Raw genomic sequence first — 16,131 nt, 5'->3', positions numbered from 1 at the left:
CTTGTATGAAAGAACGTCTTCCCGCCACTTTTCAAAAAAAAAAACACACATCGTAGGTTCCCAGTTTGTTAGACGATCACAGCCAAGGCCAGATTTTAAATTTTTGAATTTTTCGCGGGTCTTTCAAACTTTTTCAAGGTCCATTCAAAGGTGGGAAGTTGGATTATCACAGGGTCCATCCAGCAAATGGCTATATTGATCTTTTCTCTACGTTTCATGACCCCTAAATTATGAAAAAATAGGTCTTCCGCTTCTATTTTTCGACTGTAATTATGTGTGTTAATTTTTACTAAACAGGTAATAATCAATCAATCAGTCAAGTTTTATTTGTACCCCTCGGACTTTAAATGAGATTCAGCCCTTATCACACTATCAGTCAATTTACAAAAGCTGAATTAAATATTTGGCATTAAAGTACCATCTGATCCTATGCCAATCAGATGCTGCTAAACGACTCATTAAATGTGCGATTACCTTAATCTCACTTAAAATAATCTATAAACTGGTCCTAAATGTTATAAATATTGTTAAATATTTAATTAAGTTCCAAACTTGCAGTAATAATTATATTATTAAACCTAAACTATCCTTTCCCTCGCCTGTACCTCGTCCTTCATCAATTCTCTTCCCTTCCATCTTCTCTCAGTATTTATTCTCTGCTTACTTGTCCTTATTTTAGTTCATTACACTTTTTCGTCATATGTCAAATTCATTTTCTCGCTCCTCCTTTCCTCATCTAAATCGCTTCTTCTTGTTTTTGGTTGGTAGTTACTGTAGCTCTACTTTCTTTATTATCTTTAAATATCTGTCGTTGTACCTACCGAGAATTTCTTATCTCTCTTCTTCCCTCTTGCTTCTGTATATGAAAATCTCTTCTACAGAGCTCCTGTCATATTTATTTACCTTATTATTATTATTATATTAATATTATTATCATATTTTGTGTAACCTATTTTTTCTTCCTCATTTTTGTTTCTACTTGTCATGTTCTTACTATAAACCGTACGAATGTAGTATTTGTTTCCTTTAATTCTGATGGTCCATTTTATAAATCCTTCTTCTTCTCACTGCAGTTCATTTTTAATTCTTTTCTTTCCCGTTTTACCCCCATTGTTATTCCGCCGAAAAGAAGAAACGAAGAGTTAGATCGTTTCTTCTTTTCTCTTTCTGGTTTCTGACATATCTAATTAAATTCTTTGACATTTTCTCTTTCATCTTTTCCCACTCTTTTACTTCTACTCATGCTTATACTAAACCTACGATATGAAAATTCTCTACGTATTCCCAACAGTCATGTTCTATATTTTTCAGTCCGGCGACATTTTAAAAAAGATTGTCGTTTCCTTCTGCTATTAATTTTTTTTCTTACCATCTTCTTGGCTCTTATTCGAAATTATTTGAACGTCTTCATTGTTTTTCTCCTTTTTTCTTTATTCTTATTCGTCTTATTTTGTTTTAGCTATTTTTTCCTTCCTGCTCATATCCCCTTTTTTTTCTTATTGGAACTTTTTTTTTTATAGTAGTAACGACTTCCACTTCTGTTGTAAACTATCTCATTGATTGTTGTATTTATTTTATTTACTTATACAATGACGAATGTATACAAAACTTAGTTTTTTTTGTAAAACACAAAGAAAGGGTCAAATCACACTTTCTGCGCATTCAACCAAATGTCACCCTTCACAGCCAAAACAAGCGAATCTGCACTCCATCTTAAAGGCTCCTGCGTCTTTGCGTTGACTGTAAATCTGTGACTTCTTAACAAAGCCGCCAGTCCTACTTTCGACTGCATAATACCAAAACGCATTCCTATAAAAATAATTTCATTCGCATTTGCAACATTGTCACACCTCTTTCGTACCTATACACATCCTAGGACCTTCACCGAACGGAAGATGCACATAGCGATGCCTGGAATTCTTATTCTCCTCACTAAACCGTTCAGGATCAAACTTCTCCGCGTCAGGAAAATAGTCCTCGTCATAGTGCAACCCAAGAGTCGGAATAACAACCATCGTACCCTTCTCAATAACGATATCATCGTCTGGAAGTTTATAATCTCTGACACACTCACGTGTGAGGAAAGACACCGGTGGATACTTTCTGAGAGTTTCTGAAAAAAAAAGTCGGTAAAAAAGACTTGATACTATAGCTTGACATTCACCATCAATCACTTGGTCCATATACTTCATTTCTTGGATTGCTTCATACGTTATCTTGTTGTCGTGCTTCCCCAAAACGGTGTTAATTTCGTGTCTAACCTGGTTTTGAATGTGTTGATGTTTCGAAAGTTCGTACAAAGCGAAAGCCATTGTGGTGGAGGACGTTTCAAACCCTGCTAGAAAGAAAAGAACACTTTGGGCAGTGATTTCTTCAAGGGTTAAAGTTTTGCCATCGTGCTTGTAGCCGTCTTCTTCTGCAAGTTTGTTATTTTTTAAATCTATCAACAATTGCATGAAATCTTTTCTAGTAACGCCATTTTTCTCTCTGTGGTTAATAGTGTCAGTCACGATTTTTGTGAAGAACTTCTCTACGTCTTTAGGGGTCAAGGTTAGAGCTAGCGAGCGCGCAAGATCTGGGAAGTTCAAAGCGATAAGCCTTTTGAACATTTCTGCGCCAGAAACTGTTAGTAATTTTTGACCGTATAGCCTAAACGGTGAGTTTTCGTCACTAAAGGTGTCGCAGTTGAGACCGAAAGCACAGGAACCGATCACGTCTGTGGTGAATCGTGCCAAAAGCTCTTTAATATTGATGGGTTCATTCGTCAAGCTTTCTTCCTCTATGCGTTTTTCTAATCCATCTTCGCACTCCACCACAGTAGGGAACATCATCTTCATCTTTCCAGAAGTGAAAGTCGGGGTTAATTTCATCCTCAAATTCCTCCACTTTTGACCACCAATGGCAAGCAAATGTGCACTTATAGGGTCATCTTCTTCATTGTAGTAAAACCCACGGTCCACGAAATGTTGAAAATCTCTGCTCATCACGTTCCTAACGTAATCGGGTTCAATAATAAAATACACAGGTCTAGTCAGGAAAAATATTCCTCCGTGTTTCCACCCCATCCCTTTCATTTCTTTGTACAAGTTGAACATTGTAACACCTAAATTCTCTCGCTTGTAGAAAGGGTTGGTCAAGTTACCAAAAGGTACACTGGGTTGTAAATACGGTAAATTCTTTTTGTTCCAGTACTGGTGCCGCCATTTGAAGTAGGCAACCAACATCACAACCAAGGCCACCACCACACCAAGTAAATCTTTGACTAACGATTCCGTAACCAACATCGTGATACTACTGACGCACCGGTGCTCAGGATTTCATATTATAGTTTGTTATTGTGCCAAGATTACACCATTGTGACTCACCTATCGTTTAGAAGTGTTGATTATCGCTACAAATATTAACAGATTCGGAGATAATAATGGGTCGTACGTCATGCAGAAACGTAAAGAAACGGGTTTTGATCTGTATAGGCTGGTTAATATCTACGGAGCTTGGTTGTACTTTGGTTTGAGTTGAATGATGCAATGGTTGTGAATTAGAATTAAATTTTGTGAAATGTTTCATAAGTTCCCAAATAAGACCTACCTTCACTCATCTGTTTTCCTAACAAAAATATTTTTTATCAAAGATAACATATAAACAAACAAATCGCGGATAGGTTACCTAATTATATCATTTCAAGGCTACACTTAATCTTAATCTTAATTTTGCACATTTAAAAGTGATTGTCCTGACTGACATACGCAAAGTCTAAATTATTGAAGCTAGAAGCATGAAATTTGGACGGTAGGTTCCTTTTAAGGAAGTATTTTTGAAAATCCCACTCTTAAAGGGGCAAAATAACAATTTATATTTAATTTCAAATAATTGCACACATTTCGAAATCACCATGTAGTTAACAACAATGAAATATTAATTAACATAATAGTTTGCCCAAAATTAAATTCGACTCGTTTTGCTCCAATGTAGCTTAATTAATTAAATTAGTTCTCTAGTCCTCTTTCCTGTTTGGAGGAGACAAAGTCAATCAAATTTCATTTTCTTTTAACGCATATGCTTGTTGTCGGAACGTTCTAATAGTTCATTTGTTTCGAAGTATAAACATAAACAGTCGACAGAGACATCTTTTCCCGTTGGTAATCTGGTCTGCATTTGTGCTTATGCACGGAAATTCCAGCCCAGTGGCGCAAGGACTGTGGGGGTCTTATTTACATCACATATCACAAAAGAAAAATCGCAAAATCAAATTTTAATTCGACAAGAAGAAAATAAAAAGAGAACAAGAAAAAGTGTCTACAGTTGTCTTTTGAATTGTGTTTGTTATGATTTTACGAAAGTAAATAAATCACTATATTAACTTATAAGTATAATTACGCGATCAGTTAATTAAATTCAGCCAATTCAGTTGTCAGATTCGCGATTTAATAATGCATTATTATTAATTTTAATTCAAATATCTAATTCACCTTCCATAAATTGACCTTCTTGTATATTTTATTAATCACATACGTAACACAATTTCCTAAGATAAAAAACTTTGGTATGTATGATCGATGCTAACTTTAGGGTTCTTTTTCTGCCACGTAGATGTATTTTCAGTCTTAATCAACATATTAACTTTACATACAAAAATATAAAAGATTTATATGCAAATTGAGAAAACCAAAGAAATCCAAAATTTGATTTTTCAATGCCAAATTTCGCTCATACTTTTCCACTATTTTCGACAACTTATCTCAGCTCCCCATTTCCCATTTTCTCAAATCGCGTGTTGTCACTTCCACATCGATTGCGACTTCATCACTTATTCACCAATCTCTCTACCTTCATATTATTAATAACACTCGTCAATAAATTCACTCATCGAATTGAAGTTGTCCCAGTTTCACTTAATTATCCACACACGATGGTCCTCTCCATGGAAAAATGGGTCGGCAAAGTGGCCGTAGTGACCGGTGCTAGTGCAGGAATCGGGGCCGCTATTGCGAAAGCCCTGGTCGAAAGCGGCGTTATCGTAAGTTTTCACCCACCAGATTCCAATTTCAAACCCAAGTAAATCTAGGTTGTAGGCATGGCTAGGCGTACCGAGCTCATCGAGCAACACGGCGAAGACCTGGCAGACAAACCTGGGAAACTTTATGCTTGTAAAGTTGATATGTACAACGAAGAGGAGATCGTGAATGGGTTTAAGTGGGTTGAGGAGAATATAGGGCCTGTGAATATTTTAATCAATAATGCAGGGTCGTCTAAGGATACTACTCTGTATGATGGTAGTACTGAAGATTGGAAGAGTGTTTTCGACTTGAATATTTTGGCACTGTGTATTGCCACGAGGGAGGTGATAAAGATGATGAGGGAACATGAAATTAATGGGCACATTGTTCATATTAATAGCATTTTTGGGCACAGGGTGCCCTCTTTTGGGATGCACGTTTATCCGGCGTCGAAGTTTGCGGTGACTGCGCTTACGGAGACCTTGAGGCAGGAGTTGAATTCTATTGGGTCTAGGATTAAAGTGACAGTAAGTGGATATTTATTTTAATTATTTGATCAATTTCGTTTAAAAAAAAAATAAACAGAATTATAATTGTTCTACTTACGTACAATGTTGTATGCTGTATGAGGAAACAGGTGTGGGGCATAATAGTTATACTTTTAGCTATAGACAGAATTTCTGTTGTTTTTTTTTCGACTTCGAAATTTGCGGTGTCTAACATTTAGAGAAATCTAGGCTCTGATTGATCAAGCCTAGATCAGTTTGGAGCAACATTTTGCTAAAAATTTTGCACATTTTGGGTGCAACGACAGTCAATGTTAACTGCATCGGTTTGGTATTTAAAGTCAGAAACCGGACATTAGCATGAAACACTCTAGCATATTTGATCAATATTTGGTAGGTATATATTATTTTCACTAGACAAACAATACATGAAATTTGACGTAACTGTTTATTCTTGGTTGCTGATTTTGGTGGGCATGAAACAAAACAATATAAAGCTGTTTTGATAGTGTAGTGATTTATGTAGGCGGCAAATAAATGGCAATAAATGAGTGTGATTTAAATTTTAAATTTTGTTTGTTTCACTCCGATAACAATAAAATACTACGAGAATCGTTCTAATTTCCAAAACAACTTGTTTGTTGTTTTTAAAAACGTACAGTCAAAATCGTTGTTTTTAATCATTTTTGTGAAATAGTATAGGCGCCGTACGACAGTCCATGTGTCTGTATATTGTTATTTTTCTTGAAGATGTATACTCCGAAAATATTGCACCACATAAAAATTTTTAGGGTATTTTTTATAATTATCTTAAGAATGATAATATGCAAAAAAACTTGGTTTGAGTTTAAAAATTTTGCAAATTACCTTAGACATCATATAACAAACTTCTTCGAAACTGTGATTATGATTCTTATCAGCGAACTCCTTCCATCTTTCTTCTCAATCTTATATAACTTTTTAGAATTTCTTTCACCTTCTGTCTTTGATTTTTATATTTTTAAAATCCTCCTGTTTTCTTTTTAATATCCTTGCCATATCTTCACACGATTTATTGTTTTACCTCTTCGTTCCATCACGGTGTTTTCCGGTGAGACTTTTTGAACACACCACACACTTTCTGTGTTGCTTCTAAAATAGACTTCCTAAACCCTTACCACATTTTTTTTAGGTTTTCTGATGTTAAATCCAGTTTAACAATATCAAGAACTCATGGCTTCCTGAGGTCTTGATATTGTTTTTGTTTCTCCTTTTCTATTAGTCTAATGTCTTCCTGTTCTATTTTTGTTTCCATTTCTTCTATTCCGTCGGCCTCTACTTTCACATTTTCTCGATCTTTCATGACCCCTAGAAGACGAAGAAATAGGTCTCCCGTTTCCGTCCGTCTGTCCGTCTGTCCGTCTGTCTGCCGTCCTGGATTATTATTAGACAGATAATCTCCGAAAGTACTCGACCGATTGTTGTGAAATTTTGTATTTATATTAGGAATATCATGTAGATGGTAAAACGCTAACCAAAATTTATCTAATCATCCCCACCACTGACGCGATTACGTCACTTCAAAATTGTACATAGCAAATGGGTTTTAAATTGTATAAAATAACGTAATACATGTAGTTTATGACTCTGAGTAGAGTTTTTACCCGAAACTTCCAGATTTTTGGAAAAAAAATCAAAATTATAGAACAACATTTTCCAATTTAATTTTGAATATGGTAAACCAAATGCTTTGAAATCTTGCATGTTTTAAGGTTATAAAGTGCATAATAAGTTTTTAGTCAAAATATATTTGCTTATCCCCTCCAAAAAATTGATGACGTCAGCCCAAAAGTTTGCCGAATATATCCTATCTAAAATGTACAAAATATGATGAGTCTGTACCTGTATTTTATCATTCCATTCATATTTTTTGAATTTGCATATACAGGGTGATTCAAAAAAATTAATGATTTCGTAAATTTATTTTATTAATTTAATCAGGAACTACAAAACCGAATGCTTTGAAATCTTAGAGATGTTTTAAAGTTATCATAAAGATGCTAAATTTTTGATCAAAATGTATTTGCTCATCCCCCCTAAAAAATTGATGGCGTCACCCCAAAATTTTGCTGAATAAATCCTACCTAGAATGTACAAAATGTGATGAGTCTGTACTTGTGATGCATCATTCCATTAATATTTTTTGGATTTGCGTATACAGGGTGACTCAAAGAAAATATCATTGTATTTCAGGAGCGAGGGAAGATCTGTCGAAACAACTTTCGACCAATTTTTGTTAATCTGCTTCGCTTCAATTCACGCGTAAATTTTAAATAAGCTTTTCCCCTTTTGTTTTCCCTTCGTTGCTGTACTTTTCTCTTGTTTCCGAATCATACGCTACCTCTAACTTATAATTCTCATGACAATTATTTTCTTTTGTTACACCTGATTATCAAATAATTCTCACTAATTTTAACTATACCACTTCTGTGATTTAAATTACTGTCTCCTTCGCTGACCAAACGAAACTAAAGAAAATATTTTATTTTTACTTCTCAAGTATAAGCTAGGGCGACTACCTATTTTCATGTTTTCTCGACGTACTCTTGGGGCCATGACTCCAAGAGAACGAAACAATAATGCTGTAGTTTCCGTCTCTCTGTTTATTGTCTCTCTTCTGTGTCAATTTTTATTAGACAGATAATATTCAAAACTACCGGTACAATTGTTGTCAATTTTATCTGTATTATGTTAGGAATATCGTACAGGTGGTAAAAAGCGTATCAATATTTGTTTTATTGTCCCCACCATCAATGGGATCACGTCGTTTTTAAAATTCACAATAGTAAATGTTAATTAAATTTTATAAAATAAAGTAGATATTTCTACACTTGTGATTTATGAATCCGTGTGGAGGTTTTACCGTACACATCCAGATTTTTGAAAACAAAAAACAAAATTGTTTAACATTTTGCAATTGAACTTTGAAACTGCAAATCCTAATGCTTTGAAATGTTGAAAACGTTTTAAATTATCGTAAGATTGATAAATCGTTAATCAAAATTTTTTCGGCTCCCCTCCCCAAAATGATGACGTGATTTTACAAATTTTGCTGACTAAATGTTCTTTAAACTTTATAGAATAACATACTCCTGGGTGTGTGATTTATGAATCTGTGTTGATTTTTTAGCCTAGCCATTAAGATTTTTGGGAAAAAAATCAAAATTGAATTAACAGCATTTCACCATTTAACTATTGAAGTTGCAAAACTGAATGTTGTCAAATCTTGTAAATGTTTTAACGTTATCGGAAGCATAATAAATTATTAATCCAATTATTTGTTGAAATTGTTCTTCAAATTTATGACTATTTATCCTAGACATCCAGTTTCTTGTGAAGAAAATGGAATGTACTGTGTTGAGGAAACAAAATGAATAAAGTTTCATTTTCTTTTAGCACAAATGCACTGATTCTTGTTATCTGAAAGGGCTAATAGTCGAATTGTATCGAATTATATACATAAACAGTCAAAGTTAAGCACGTATTGAGAATACATTTTTTCTGCTTTAAATATATTTCATACTATTGGCACTCGTGTTATTTAGGTCACTGGTGTTTATGATAGAGGTCATAACAAAACAAAAATCGTAAAATAATTTTTTTATAATTTTTCAAAGAAGCGGGGTTTGTACTGTACTTTAAGGGCGATGCGCTATGTTTTATGCGTTTCGAAGCAACATAACACAGTTAGCTTATCTCGCTGAAAGAATCTGGGGACCCTTTCTGTTTTTTTTTTAATTCATCCATATTTTTACACATAAGCATGTAGTTTTTTTTTTGTACAAACAAAGTAACTAAATTTTAATTTTTAGAGTGTCAGTCCTGGTGTTGTTCAAAGCGAATTGACGACTCAAAGTCCAGATCCTCAAAAAAGAGAATTTTATGCAAGCATTCCCATTTTACGCGGAGAGGACATTGCTGACGGTGTAGTTTACGCTCTGTCAACACCTGAAGATGTCCAAGTAAGAAACGTCTAATCCGAATTTTAAAATACCCTACAATCAATCCACTTGTCTAGGTGCACGAGCTCACGATTAAACCAATGGGAGAGGCAAACTGAAGAAAAGTGATAAATTTTATCGTCAGTTAGGTTTAGCCAAGTTCCGTAGTGCATTAATGCAATCGATAGCAAGTACATAGATAAATAGCAATTATTTTCCAGTAGTGCACAGTGCAGTTGAAAAGTTTACGTCACAAATCGATATGTTTGTTTCCTGTTGTTATTTATTAATGTACCTAAAGGACCATTCACTAACCCAAATTCCTCCCTCTCTCACTAAGCCAACGAACTCCACTTAAACCTGACCCTCACTAACCATGGAGCGCTGGTACGGTAAAGTCGTAGTAGTGACGGGCGCGAGCGCTGGCATAGGAGCCGCGATTTCCGCCAAACTCGTCGAAAACGGTCTCCAGGTCGTGGGTCTAGCTCGTCGCCTGGACAAACTCCAAGACCTGGAAACCCAGCTCCAAAATCGCCCAGGAAAATTCCACCCGGTGCAGGCCGACATCACCAACGAAGATGACCTGAACCGGGCCTTCGCTTGGGTCAAGAACAACCTCGGCACCTTACACATATTGGTCAACAACGCCGGAGTCGCCAAACCGGCGACCCTCCTGGACGGAAACACCGAACTCTTCAAACAAGTTTTAGAAACTAACGTTTTAGCGCTCGCCGTGGCAACGAGAGAGGCCGTGAAGATCATGCGAGAGAACGCTGAGGAAGGTCATGTGGTGCACATAAACAGCACTACTGGGCACCGAATACCGAATGTCCCCCTTATGAACGTGTATTATGCGTCGAAATACGCCGTTACGGCTCTGGCGGAGACGTTACGGATGGACTTGAGGCGAGTCGGGAGCAAAATCAGAGTGACGGTATGTATGACAACCGAAAATGACAGCTACTATAGTTAAGTGCAGAGTTTGAGCCCCGGACTGGTCGAAACAGACATGGTCAACGACTTTTTGACAGCCGGAGTTGTGGGGAAGCTGATAGAAGCGGCCCCGAAGTTGCACCCTGAGGATATAGCAAACGCGCTGGTGTATGTACTGGGGACGCCACCGCACGTCCAGGTGGGTCGATTTATTGATAGAAGCAACCTTTAATATATTGTTTCAGATCAAAGAACTCATAATATCGCCAACGGGGTCGGAATGACACGTCTCCCAAAACTACACTTTTTGACAGTTGAGCCATACGCCACCTTGGACGTCATGTAGCAAAGTCGTCGGGATTGGTTTAAACGGTAGTATGGTCCGAGGGCTCACGCTAAATTTATAGTTACGTATCACCATTGCAAGGGCTGTTTTGATTTCCATAATAGCAAATCGTTGTCCTAAAATAAAATGTGTTCTTGTTTGTTACTAGAAGTTTTTTCTTACCAATGCAAATTCGTGGTCCTTCACCAAAAGGTAAATAAGAGTACTGATCCATCTTTTGTCGGTTGGTGGGGTGGAAACGCTCCGGTTTGAATTTCATGGGTTCAGGGTGAATGTACGGGTCAGTGTGTATGGCTCGTATGGGGACGAGAATTGAAGACCCCTTCTTCAAAGTTATATCACCATCTTCGAAGTAATAATCTTTGGTACACATTCTCGAAACTGAATAAACCGGGGCATGCAAACGCAACGTTTCTACAAACAACGTTATGGTCTTTGTCAGTCAAAAATTTTTCCTCACCTAGTACGACTTGTTCCAAATAGCTCATTTCTTTGATTGCTTCGTACGAAACTTCCCCATTATGTTTAGCCAAAACGGTTCTAACCTCTTGACTTAACTTCTCGTAAACTTCTGGATTAGCAGCGATTTCGTACAAAGCAAAAGTCATAGTAGCGGCAGAAGTTTCAAACCCAGCTAAAAAGAAAATAAAACATTGAGCCGTAATTTCCCCAATAGTGAAATCCTCTCCATCTTTCCGCTTCTGGTCCCTCAAATTAATCAATAATTGAAGAAAATCATTTCTGATGAAGCTATTCTTCTCCCGGTAATTAACAGTGTTAGCAACCACCTCAATAAAGAAATCCCCAGACGATTTAGCGATCTGTCTGAACCCCAGCATGCGACAAAACTGAGGGAACGCCGCCCCCAAATACATAACTATGCACCTAGCCATATCAAAATTCATAGCTTTCTTCGTATGTTTGCTGAATTCGTTCTTCCGAAACATGTCAACTTCAAGACCAAACGCACAATTGACGATCACGTCAGAACTGAATGAAGCAAACATATCTTTAACGTCAAAAGCTGTTCCCTTTTCGGAGTGGTGGCTCAGAGTTTGCTCCAAAACTTTCTCGCATTCTACGAAGACTTTGAACACCGTTTTGATCTTCCCGGTGGTGAAGATTGGCGTCATTTTCGTCCTCAGCTTTCTCCATTTGTCGCCGTTTAGAGATATCAAGTGGGCACTTACAGGGTCATCTTTTTCGTTGTAGTAGAAATTGCGGAAATTGAAGTGGGTGAACTCTTTAGCTAGGAAAAGGCGGACGTATTTTGGGTCGGTTGGGACTAAGCAGGGTTGTGAAAATAGGTAGATGCCGAAGTACTTATGGCCTTTTTTCTTCATGTCGTGGTACATGCGTATGGCCACTTCGCCCCAGTTTTCTTTGCGGAGGATGGGGTTGGGGTAGTTGCCCCATGGTAGGGTTGGTAATACGTATGGGACGTTTAGTTTGCTCCAGTGGTTGAAAGAGTACTTGTAGTATGCTAATACTAGTAGGAACACTGTTATAAAAAATTCCACTACTAATAGCATTTCGTTGGTTTTGCAGTGAAGTTGCAGACTGACGATTTTGGGTATTAGTTTGATGTTTTGGTTGATTTTGAGTTCAGTTAGTAGATTGTAATGGATATTAGGCAAACGTGGGCAATCAGTTTATGGATTTATGAGAAGAGTGTTAATCTTTAATACTGAGAAATTTGTAACGGTCAGGGTTAGCGTTTTAGCATATGTTATGATAAGAAAATGTATACATTAGGAACGATTTTCTGTTGTGTAGAAAACAAAATGGAAAAAAAATGTATGTATATATTTTACAAAATATAGTTCGGTATTTTTTGTCAAACACACCAAAGAAACAGTGAATTTATCATAGTCAGAACGTAGTGTTTGGAGGTTACATATATTCTTGTATTTTTCCTTTCAAATTATTTTTCTGTTCGAAACTACACAACCTCACTCTCCACAAAATACTGTAAAACAGGTTTTAAAAATAACCCTATTACCACTTTTTTTGTGAATCCTTTCATTGCTAAAAAATTTCGAGAAAATTGGAATAACGTGGTAACGTCGCACGAAATTTTAAAAACTAAACTGTGGATGTAAAGCCTAATAAGAGGAAGTCAATCAGAATGTATAAAAATATATAGGGTATTCTTTTTGAAAAAAATAAGTTGCGTTTTACGCCTTAAAAACATAATACTAATAGTGGAGAATCATTTTAGTGTATGGTCATCAATTTTAGTCTTTCATATTTTTCTGTTCCTAATAATATTTAAGGAGATACTGAGGAGCGTGCTTAGTGATTCACCTTGTATAAAATATATATATGTAATTTTTGAAAGTAAATATTTATTGATATAAGATGATGTAAAAATGACTTCATTGTGCCTTAAAGAAAAATTTGTGGTTTTTAGTATTAAAAACACAGGCTAGCAAAGCGAAGGAAGTAACCGCCGTACGATTTTAAACATATTTTTGTTCATTAAATTTAACTTTATTTTAGGCTGCTTTCAGTTAGTAAGGGCACTATAACGTTCGTTATTCATTTTGTATGTTGCTTTCATCAGAGTATTTATTAACAAATACATTTTTAAAATGTAAATTGAAATAACACTGAAACCTCAAATGATGGTTATGCAACCAACTCTAGATTAATAATAAAGTAATAATGTTTGTTATTTGTGTGCATTATTAACAGTGTCTTACAGCTTTGCGCTGTTTTGTGACTAATACAAAATTTTTAGAAATTTTGTGAAGGACTAAATTCTTTATATTATATTTAGTTTTAGTATATGTCAGTGCCATATTATCCGCAAATGTCAATTCCTAGAGTTTCACTGGTTCTATTCTCCAATTTCCTATATCTGTACTTCTATTTTTTGCGTCTTTTTTGTTTCAGACAAGTTTTCGTTCCTCATTTGTTTTTGTTATTTCTGTGGAGCGCTGACTCTTTATTGTGTTGTGGATCCAGTTTTTTCTCATTCTTTTTTTCCTTGAAACTTATTTTATTATAGTGCTAGTACATATAATCTTTACATTGCAATCTTTTGGTATGTTCTTTGTCGTTATAGTGTTATTTAATGTGTCGTGGAGATATTCTTCCTTGCTGTTTCCTTTAACTTTAGCATTTCTAGGATGGTTTCATCGTGTCTTGGCCCTCTACCAAGCTTCAGTTTGTTGATAGCTTGGTTTATTTTTTTATTTTCTTCTTTTTCTTTTTCCTGTGTGAGTTCTGCTAATTCTTCAAAATATTGTTTCTATCTTTTCATTATATCGTTCCCATCCGTACCTAAGTGTATTTCCTTTTTTATCTTTTATGTTTCTATTCTGAATGCTTTTTTTGTGTTGTTAGTTGTTTTATTGTAACAATAGTTTTTGATTTTCTGTATGGTTGGTTTTGTTTTTGTGCCGGAATTTTTCCCCATGATTTTTATTGTCCTTTTAATATTTGTTTCACTTTTGCTTATCAACTTATAGCGTTCACAGCTTCTTCAGTTTTTATTTTTACATATTTTTTACCGCTGTTTTTCGTTGCTTTAACTTTAACCATTTATCTTATGTTTTCATAGAGTTATTTACTTCAAATAGGTTTTTTATTTTTTGTTGATATGTTGGTTTGATCTCTTTTTCTTTCACCTTGTGATTTTGTTGTTTTGCACGTTGTATTCTGTGATTTCTGGGCTGTTATAATTTCCATTCTTATCAATCAGTGGTCACTATCTTGTTTTTGTATTTTTACATCTTTGACCCTAGTCCAAAATCTGTATGAAATAGTCTATGATTGATTTTTTTCTGCTATGGGCTTCTGTCGTGTATTTGCAGATGTTTTTATGTTTGAATTTTGTATTTACTATCAGTAGATCTTTTGAGATACATAAATCTATTATTTTGGAACCGTTTTCATTTCTGTTTTCTCTCCATTGGTTCTTATATATCCCTCAATTTCTCTGTTATCGTTTCCTACTCATCCATCCATATCTCGCATTATTTCGTGCTCTCATTCTTCATTTTCTTCTATTTCTATTTTCTTATTCGTTTATTTACGAATGTTTATTTTTAAATTCTTTTTGCTTTTCCTCTAAGGTTTTCATCCACTCCCGATTTCAGTTTTTCTATTCATTTTCTTTTCTTTATGATTTCTGTCACTCGTATTGTCAAGATTCAGTTCTTCTATTAGGTATTTCATCTTCTTTCTCATTTATGTTTCCGTGTACCCATTTTTATAATGTTTTGGTTTTTCTTTTGTGGCTTGTCACATGGTTTTGTTTCAGTTTTAGTCTTTTACATTGTCATTGGTTTGATCGTACTCTGGTTTTCCTTTCTTCTGTTGTCCAACCCATTTCTGAGTTCTTCGTCCGTTTCGTCATCTGTGCAATTTATGGGTTTTTTGAATTATAACTCTTTCTTGTTACTTTCCTTGCATTTACTGTTTTTTTTTGCCTTCTCTTTTGCCAATTTCTTTTCTTTCTTTAATCTTTTCGTTAACCAAATCTTTTGTCAATGATTAACTTGTTATTTCTTAGTATCCCCTCTGCCTTGCTTCTTTTAAGTGCGGTATCAGCATTTTCTTTTCTTCTTTGGTCTTTTTACTGTCGTAAATTACGATAACAAAGTTTTCCTCTTGAATTTTAATCGACACAGCATACAAGAATTATATTTCTAATATCGAGAACAGCGTCTCCACAAATCCAAAAAAATTTTGGGCTTTCGTACATGGCAAAAAAGGTCACTCTAAAATTCCAGGCGTAATGGAATACAATGATACCGAGCTTACATCACCGCTATCTATAGTTGAAGGATTTGCGCACTATTTTAACAGTGTTTATACCAACTCTAATCCGCTTACTTCTTCTTCCAATTCTAAAACTAGGTCGTCTGTCTTGGTTAATCTTGAAACCATATCAGAAAAGGATGTTCTTACAGCACTAAAAAGTTCTAAAGACTCTTTTACTATGGGACACGATGGTGTGCCCAGCTTCCTTCTAAAGGACTGTGCTTATGTTTTTATTAAACCTTGTTTATATTTATTTAATTTAATATTAAGGTGTGGTGTCTTTCCTGTTATTTGGAAAAAGGCAATCGTTTGTCCGATATTTAAAAAAGGAAATCAATCGAAAATTGTCAATTACAGACCCATTTCGCTGCTTTGTAATTTTGCTAAAGCATTCGAGTCGATTTTATTTAAACACATTTATGCTTCGACCAAAACCAATTTGTCACCGTTTCAGCACGGGTTCATGGAGAAACGCTCTACAATTTCTAATCTAGCATCTTTTACACAGTATACATCTGAGGCCATTGACAAAAAAAAGCAGGTAGATACCATATATCTTGATTTTCAAAAAGCATTCGATCAAATCGATCACTATT

At 35.3% G+C, this 16,131-nt stretch overlaps 4 protein-coding genes across 4 annotated transcripts; 2 read left to right on the top strand and 2 right to left on the bottom strand.

The window, feature by feature from the left end:
• Positions 1-1,556: 1,556 nt before the first annotated feature.
• LOC135142337 (probable cytochrome P450 6a23) lies at positions 1,557-3,584 on the bottom strand. The gene is made up of 3 exons (XM_064074024.1): positions 2,165-3,584; positions 1,862-2,113; positions 1,557-1,809 (listed from the first exon to the last, which is right to left on the bottom strand). Exons 1-3 carry the CDS (start codon positions 3,282-3,284, stop codon positions 1,646-1,648), a joined length of 1,536 nt encoding a protein of 511 aa, XP_063930094.1. The 5' UTR covers positions 3,285-3,584; the 3' UTR covers positions 1,557-1,645.
• A 1,109-nt stretch (positions 3,585-4,693) lies between these two features.
• Positions 4,694-9,647, top strand: LOC135142296 (farnesol dehydrogenase-like). Its single transcript, XM_064073981.1, has 4 exons — positions 4,694-5,017; positions 5,066-5,524; positions 9,355-9,504; positions 9,561-9,647. The coding sequence occupies exons 1-4, from the start codon at positions 4,694-4,696 to the stop codon at positions 9,600-9,602; spliced, it is 975 nt and encodes a 324-aa protein (XP_063930051.1). The 3' UTR covers positions 9,603-9,647.
• Positions 9,648-9,747: 100 nt separating this feature from the next.
• LOC135142297 (farnesol dehydrogenase-like) lies at positions 9,748-10,904 on the top strand. Its single transcript, XM_064073982.1, has 3 exons — positions 9,748-10,417; positions 10,463-10,615; positions 10,662-10,904. The coding sequence occupies exons 1-3, from the start codon at positions 9,860-9,862 to the stop codon at positions 10,698-10,700; spliced, it is 750 nt and encodes a 249-aa protein (XP_063930052.1). The 5' UTR covers positions 9,748-9,859; the 3' UTR covers positions 10,701-10,904.
• LOC135142295 (probable cytochrome P450 6a23) lies at positions 10,715-12,329 on the bottom strand. Its single transcript, XM_064073980.1, has 3 exons — positions 11,223-12,329; positions 10,925-11,176; positions 10,715-10,878 (listed from the first exon to the last, which is right to left on the bottom strand). The coding sequence occupies exons 1-3, from the start codon at positions 12,292-12,294 to the stop codon at positions 10,715-10,717; spliced, it is 1,488 nt and encodes a 495-aa protein (XP_063930050.1). The 5' UTR covers positions 12,295-12,329.
• Between the last annotated feature and the right edge of the window lie 3,802 nt (positions 12,330-16,131).

This window comes from Zophobas morio, unplaced genomic scaffold (assembly GCF_036711695.1).
Source record: "Zophobas morio isolate AGI-343-1 ecotype UQ-CSIRO unplaced genomic scaffold, CSIRO_AGI_Zmor_V1 ptg000046l, whole genome shotgun sequence".
In the NCBI taxonomy this organism is placed as follows: domain Eukaryota; kingdom Metazoa; phylum Arthropoda; class Insecta; order Coleoptera; family Tenebrionidae; genus Zophobas; species Zophobas morio.
Note: the sequence above shows the minus strand (reverse complement) of the source record. Positions and strands in the feature narration are given on the sequence as shown.

Bases quoted from the DNA above. Each gene is read 5' to 3' on its own strand.
- LOC135142337 (XM_064074024.1), bottom strand. From the start codon at position 3,284: ATGTTGGTTACGGAATCGTTAGTCAAAGATTTACTTGGTGTGGTGGTG. The intron at 2,114-2,164 runs GTGAATGTCAAG...TTTTTTTTTCAG, and splicing joins TATGGACCAAGTGATTGATG to AAACTCTCAGAAAGTATCCA. The intron at 1,810-1,861 runs GTACGAAAGAGG...TTATTTTTATAG, and splicing joins AGGTCCTAGGATGTGTATAG to GAATGCGTTTTGGTATTATG.
- LOC135142296 (XM_064073981.1), top strand. From the start codon at position 4,694: ATGCCAAATTTCGCTCATACTTTTCCACTATTTTCGACAACTTATCTC. The intron at 5,525-9,354 runs GTAAGTGGATAT...TTTAATTTTTAG, and splicing joins GGTCTAGGATTAAAGTGACA to AGTGTCAGTCCTGGTGTTGT. The intron at 9,505-9,560 runs GTAAGAAACGTC...CCACTTGTCTAG, and splicing joins CAACACCTGAAGATGTCCAA to GTGCACGAGCTCACGATTAA.
- LOC135142297 (XM_064073982.1), top strand. From the start codon at position 9,860: ATGGAGCGCTGGTACGGTAAAGTCGTAGTAGTGACGGGCGCGAGCGCT. The intron at 10,418-10,462 runs GTATGTATGACA...AGTTAAGTGCAG, and splicing joins GGAGCAAAATCAGAGTGACG to AGTTTGAGCCCCGGACTGGT. The intron at 10,616-10,661 runs GTGGGTCGATTT...ATATTGTTTCAG, and splicing joins GGACGCCACCGCACGTCCAG to ATCAAAGAACTCATAATATC.
- LOC135142295 (XM_064073980.1), bottom strand. From the start codon at position 12,294: ATGCTATTAGTAGTGGAATTTTTTATAACAGTGTTCCTACTAGTATTA. The intron at 11,177-11,222 runs GTGAGGAAAAAT...CGTTGTTTGTAG, and splicing joins TTTGGAACAAGTCGTACTAG to AAACGTTGCGTTTGCATGCC. The intron at 10,879-10,924 runs GTAAGAAAAAAC...ATTTTATTTTAG, and splicing joins AGGACCACGAATTTGCATTG to GACAACGATTTGCTATTATG.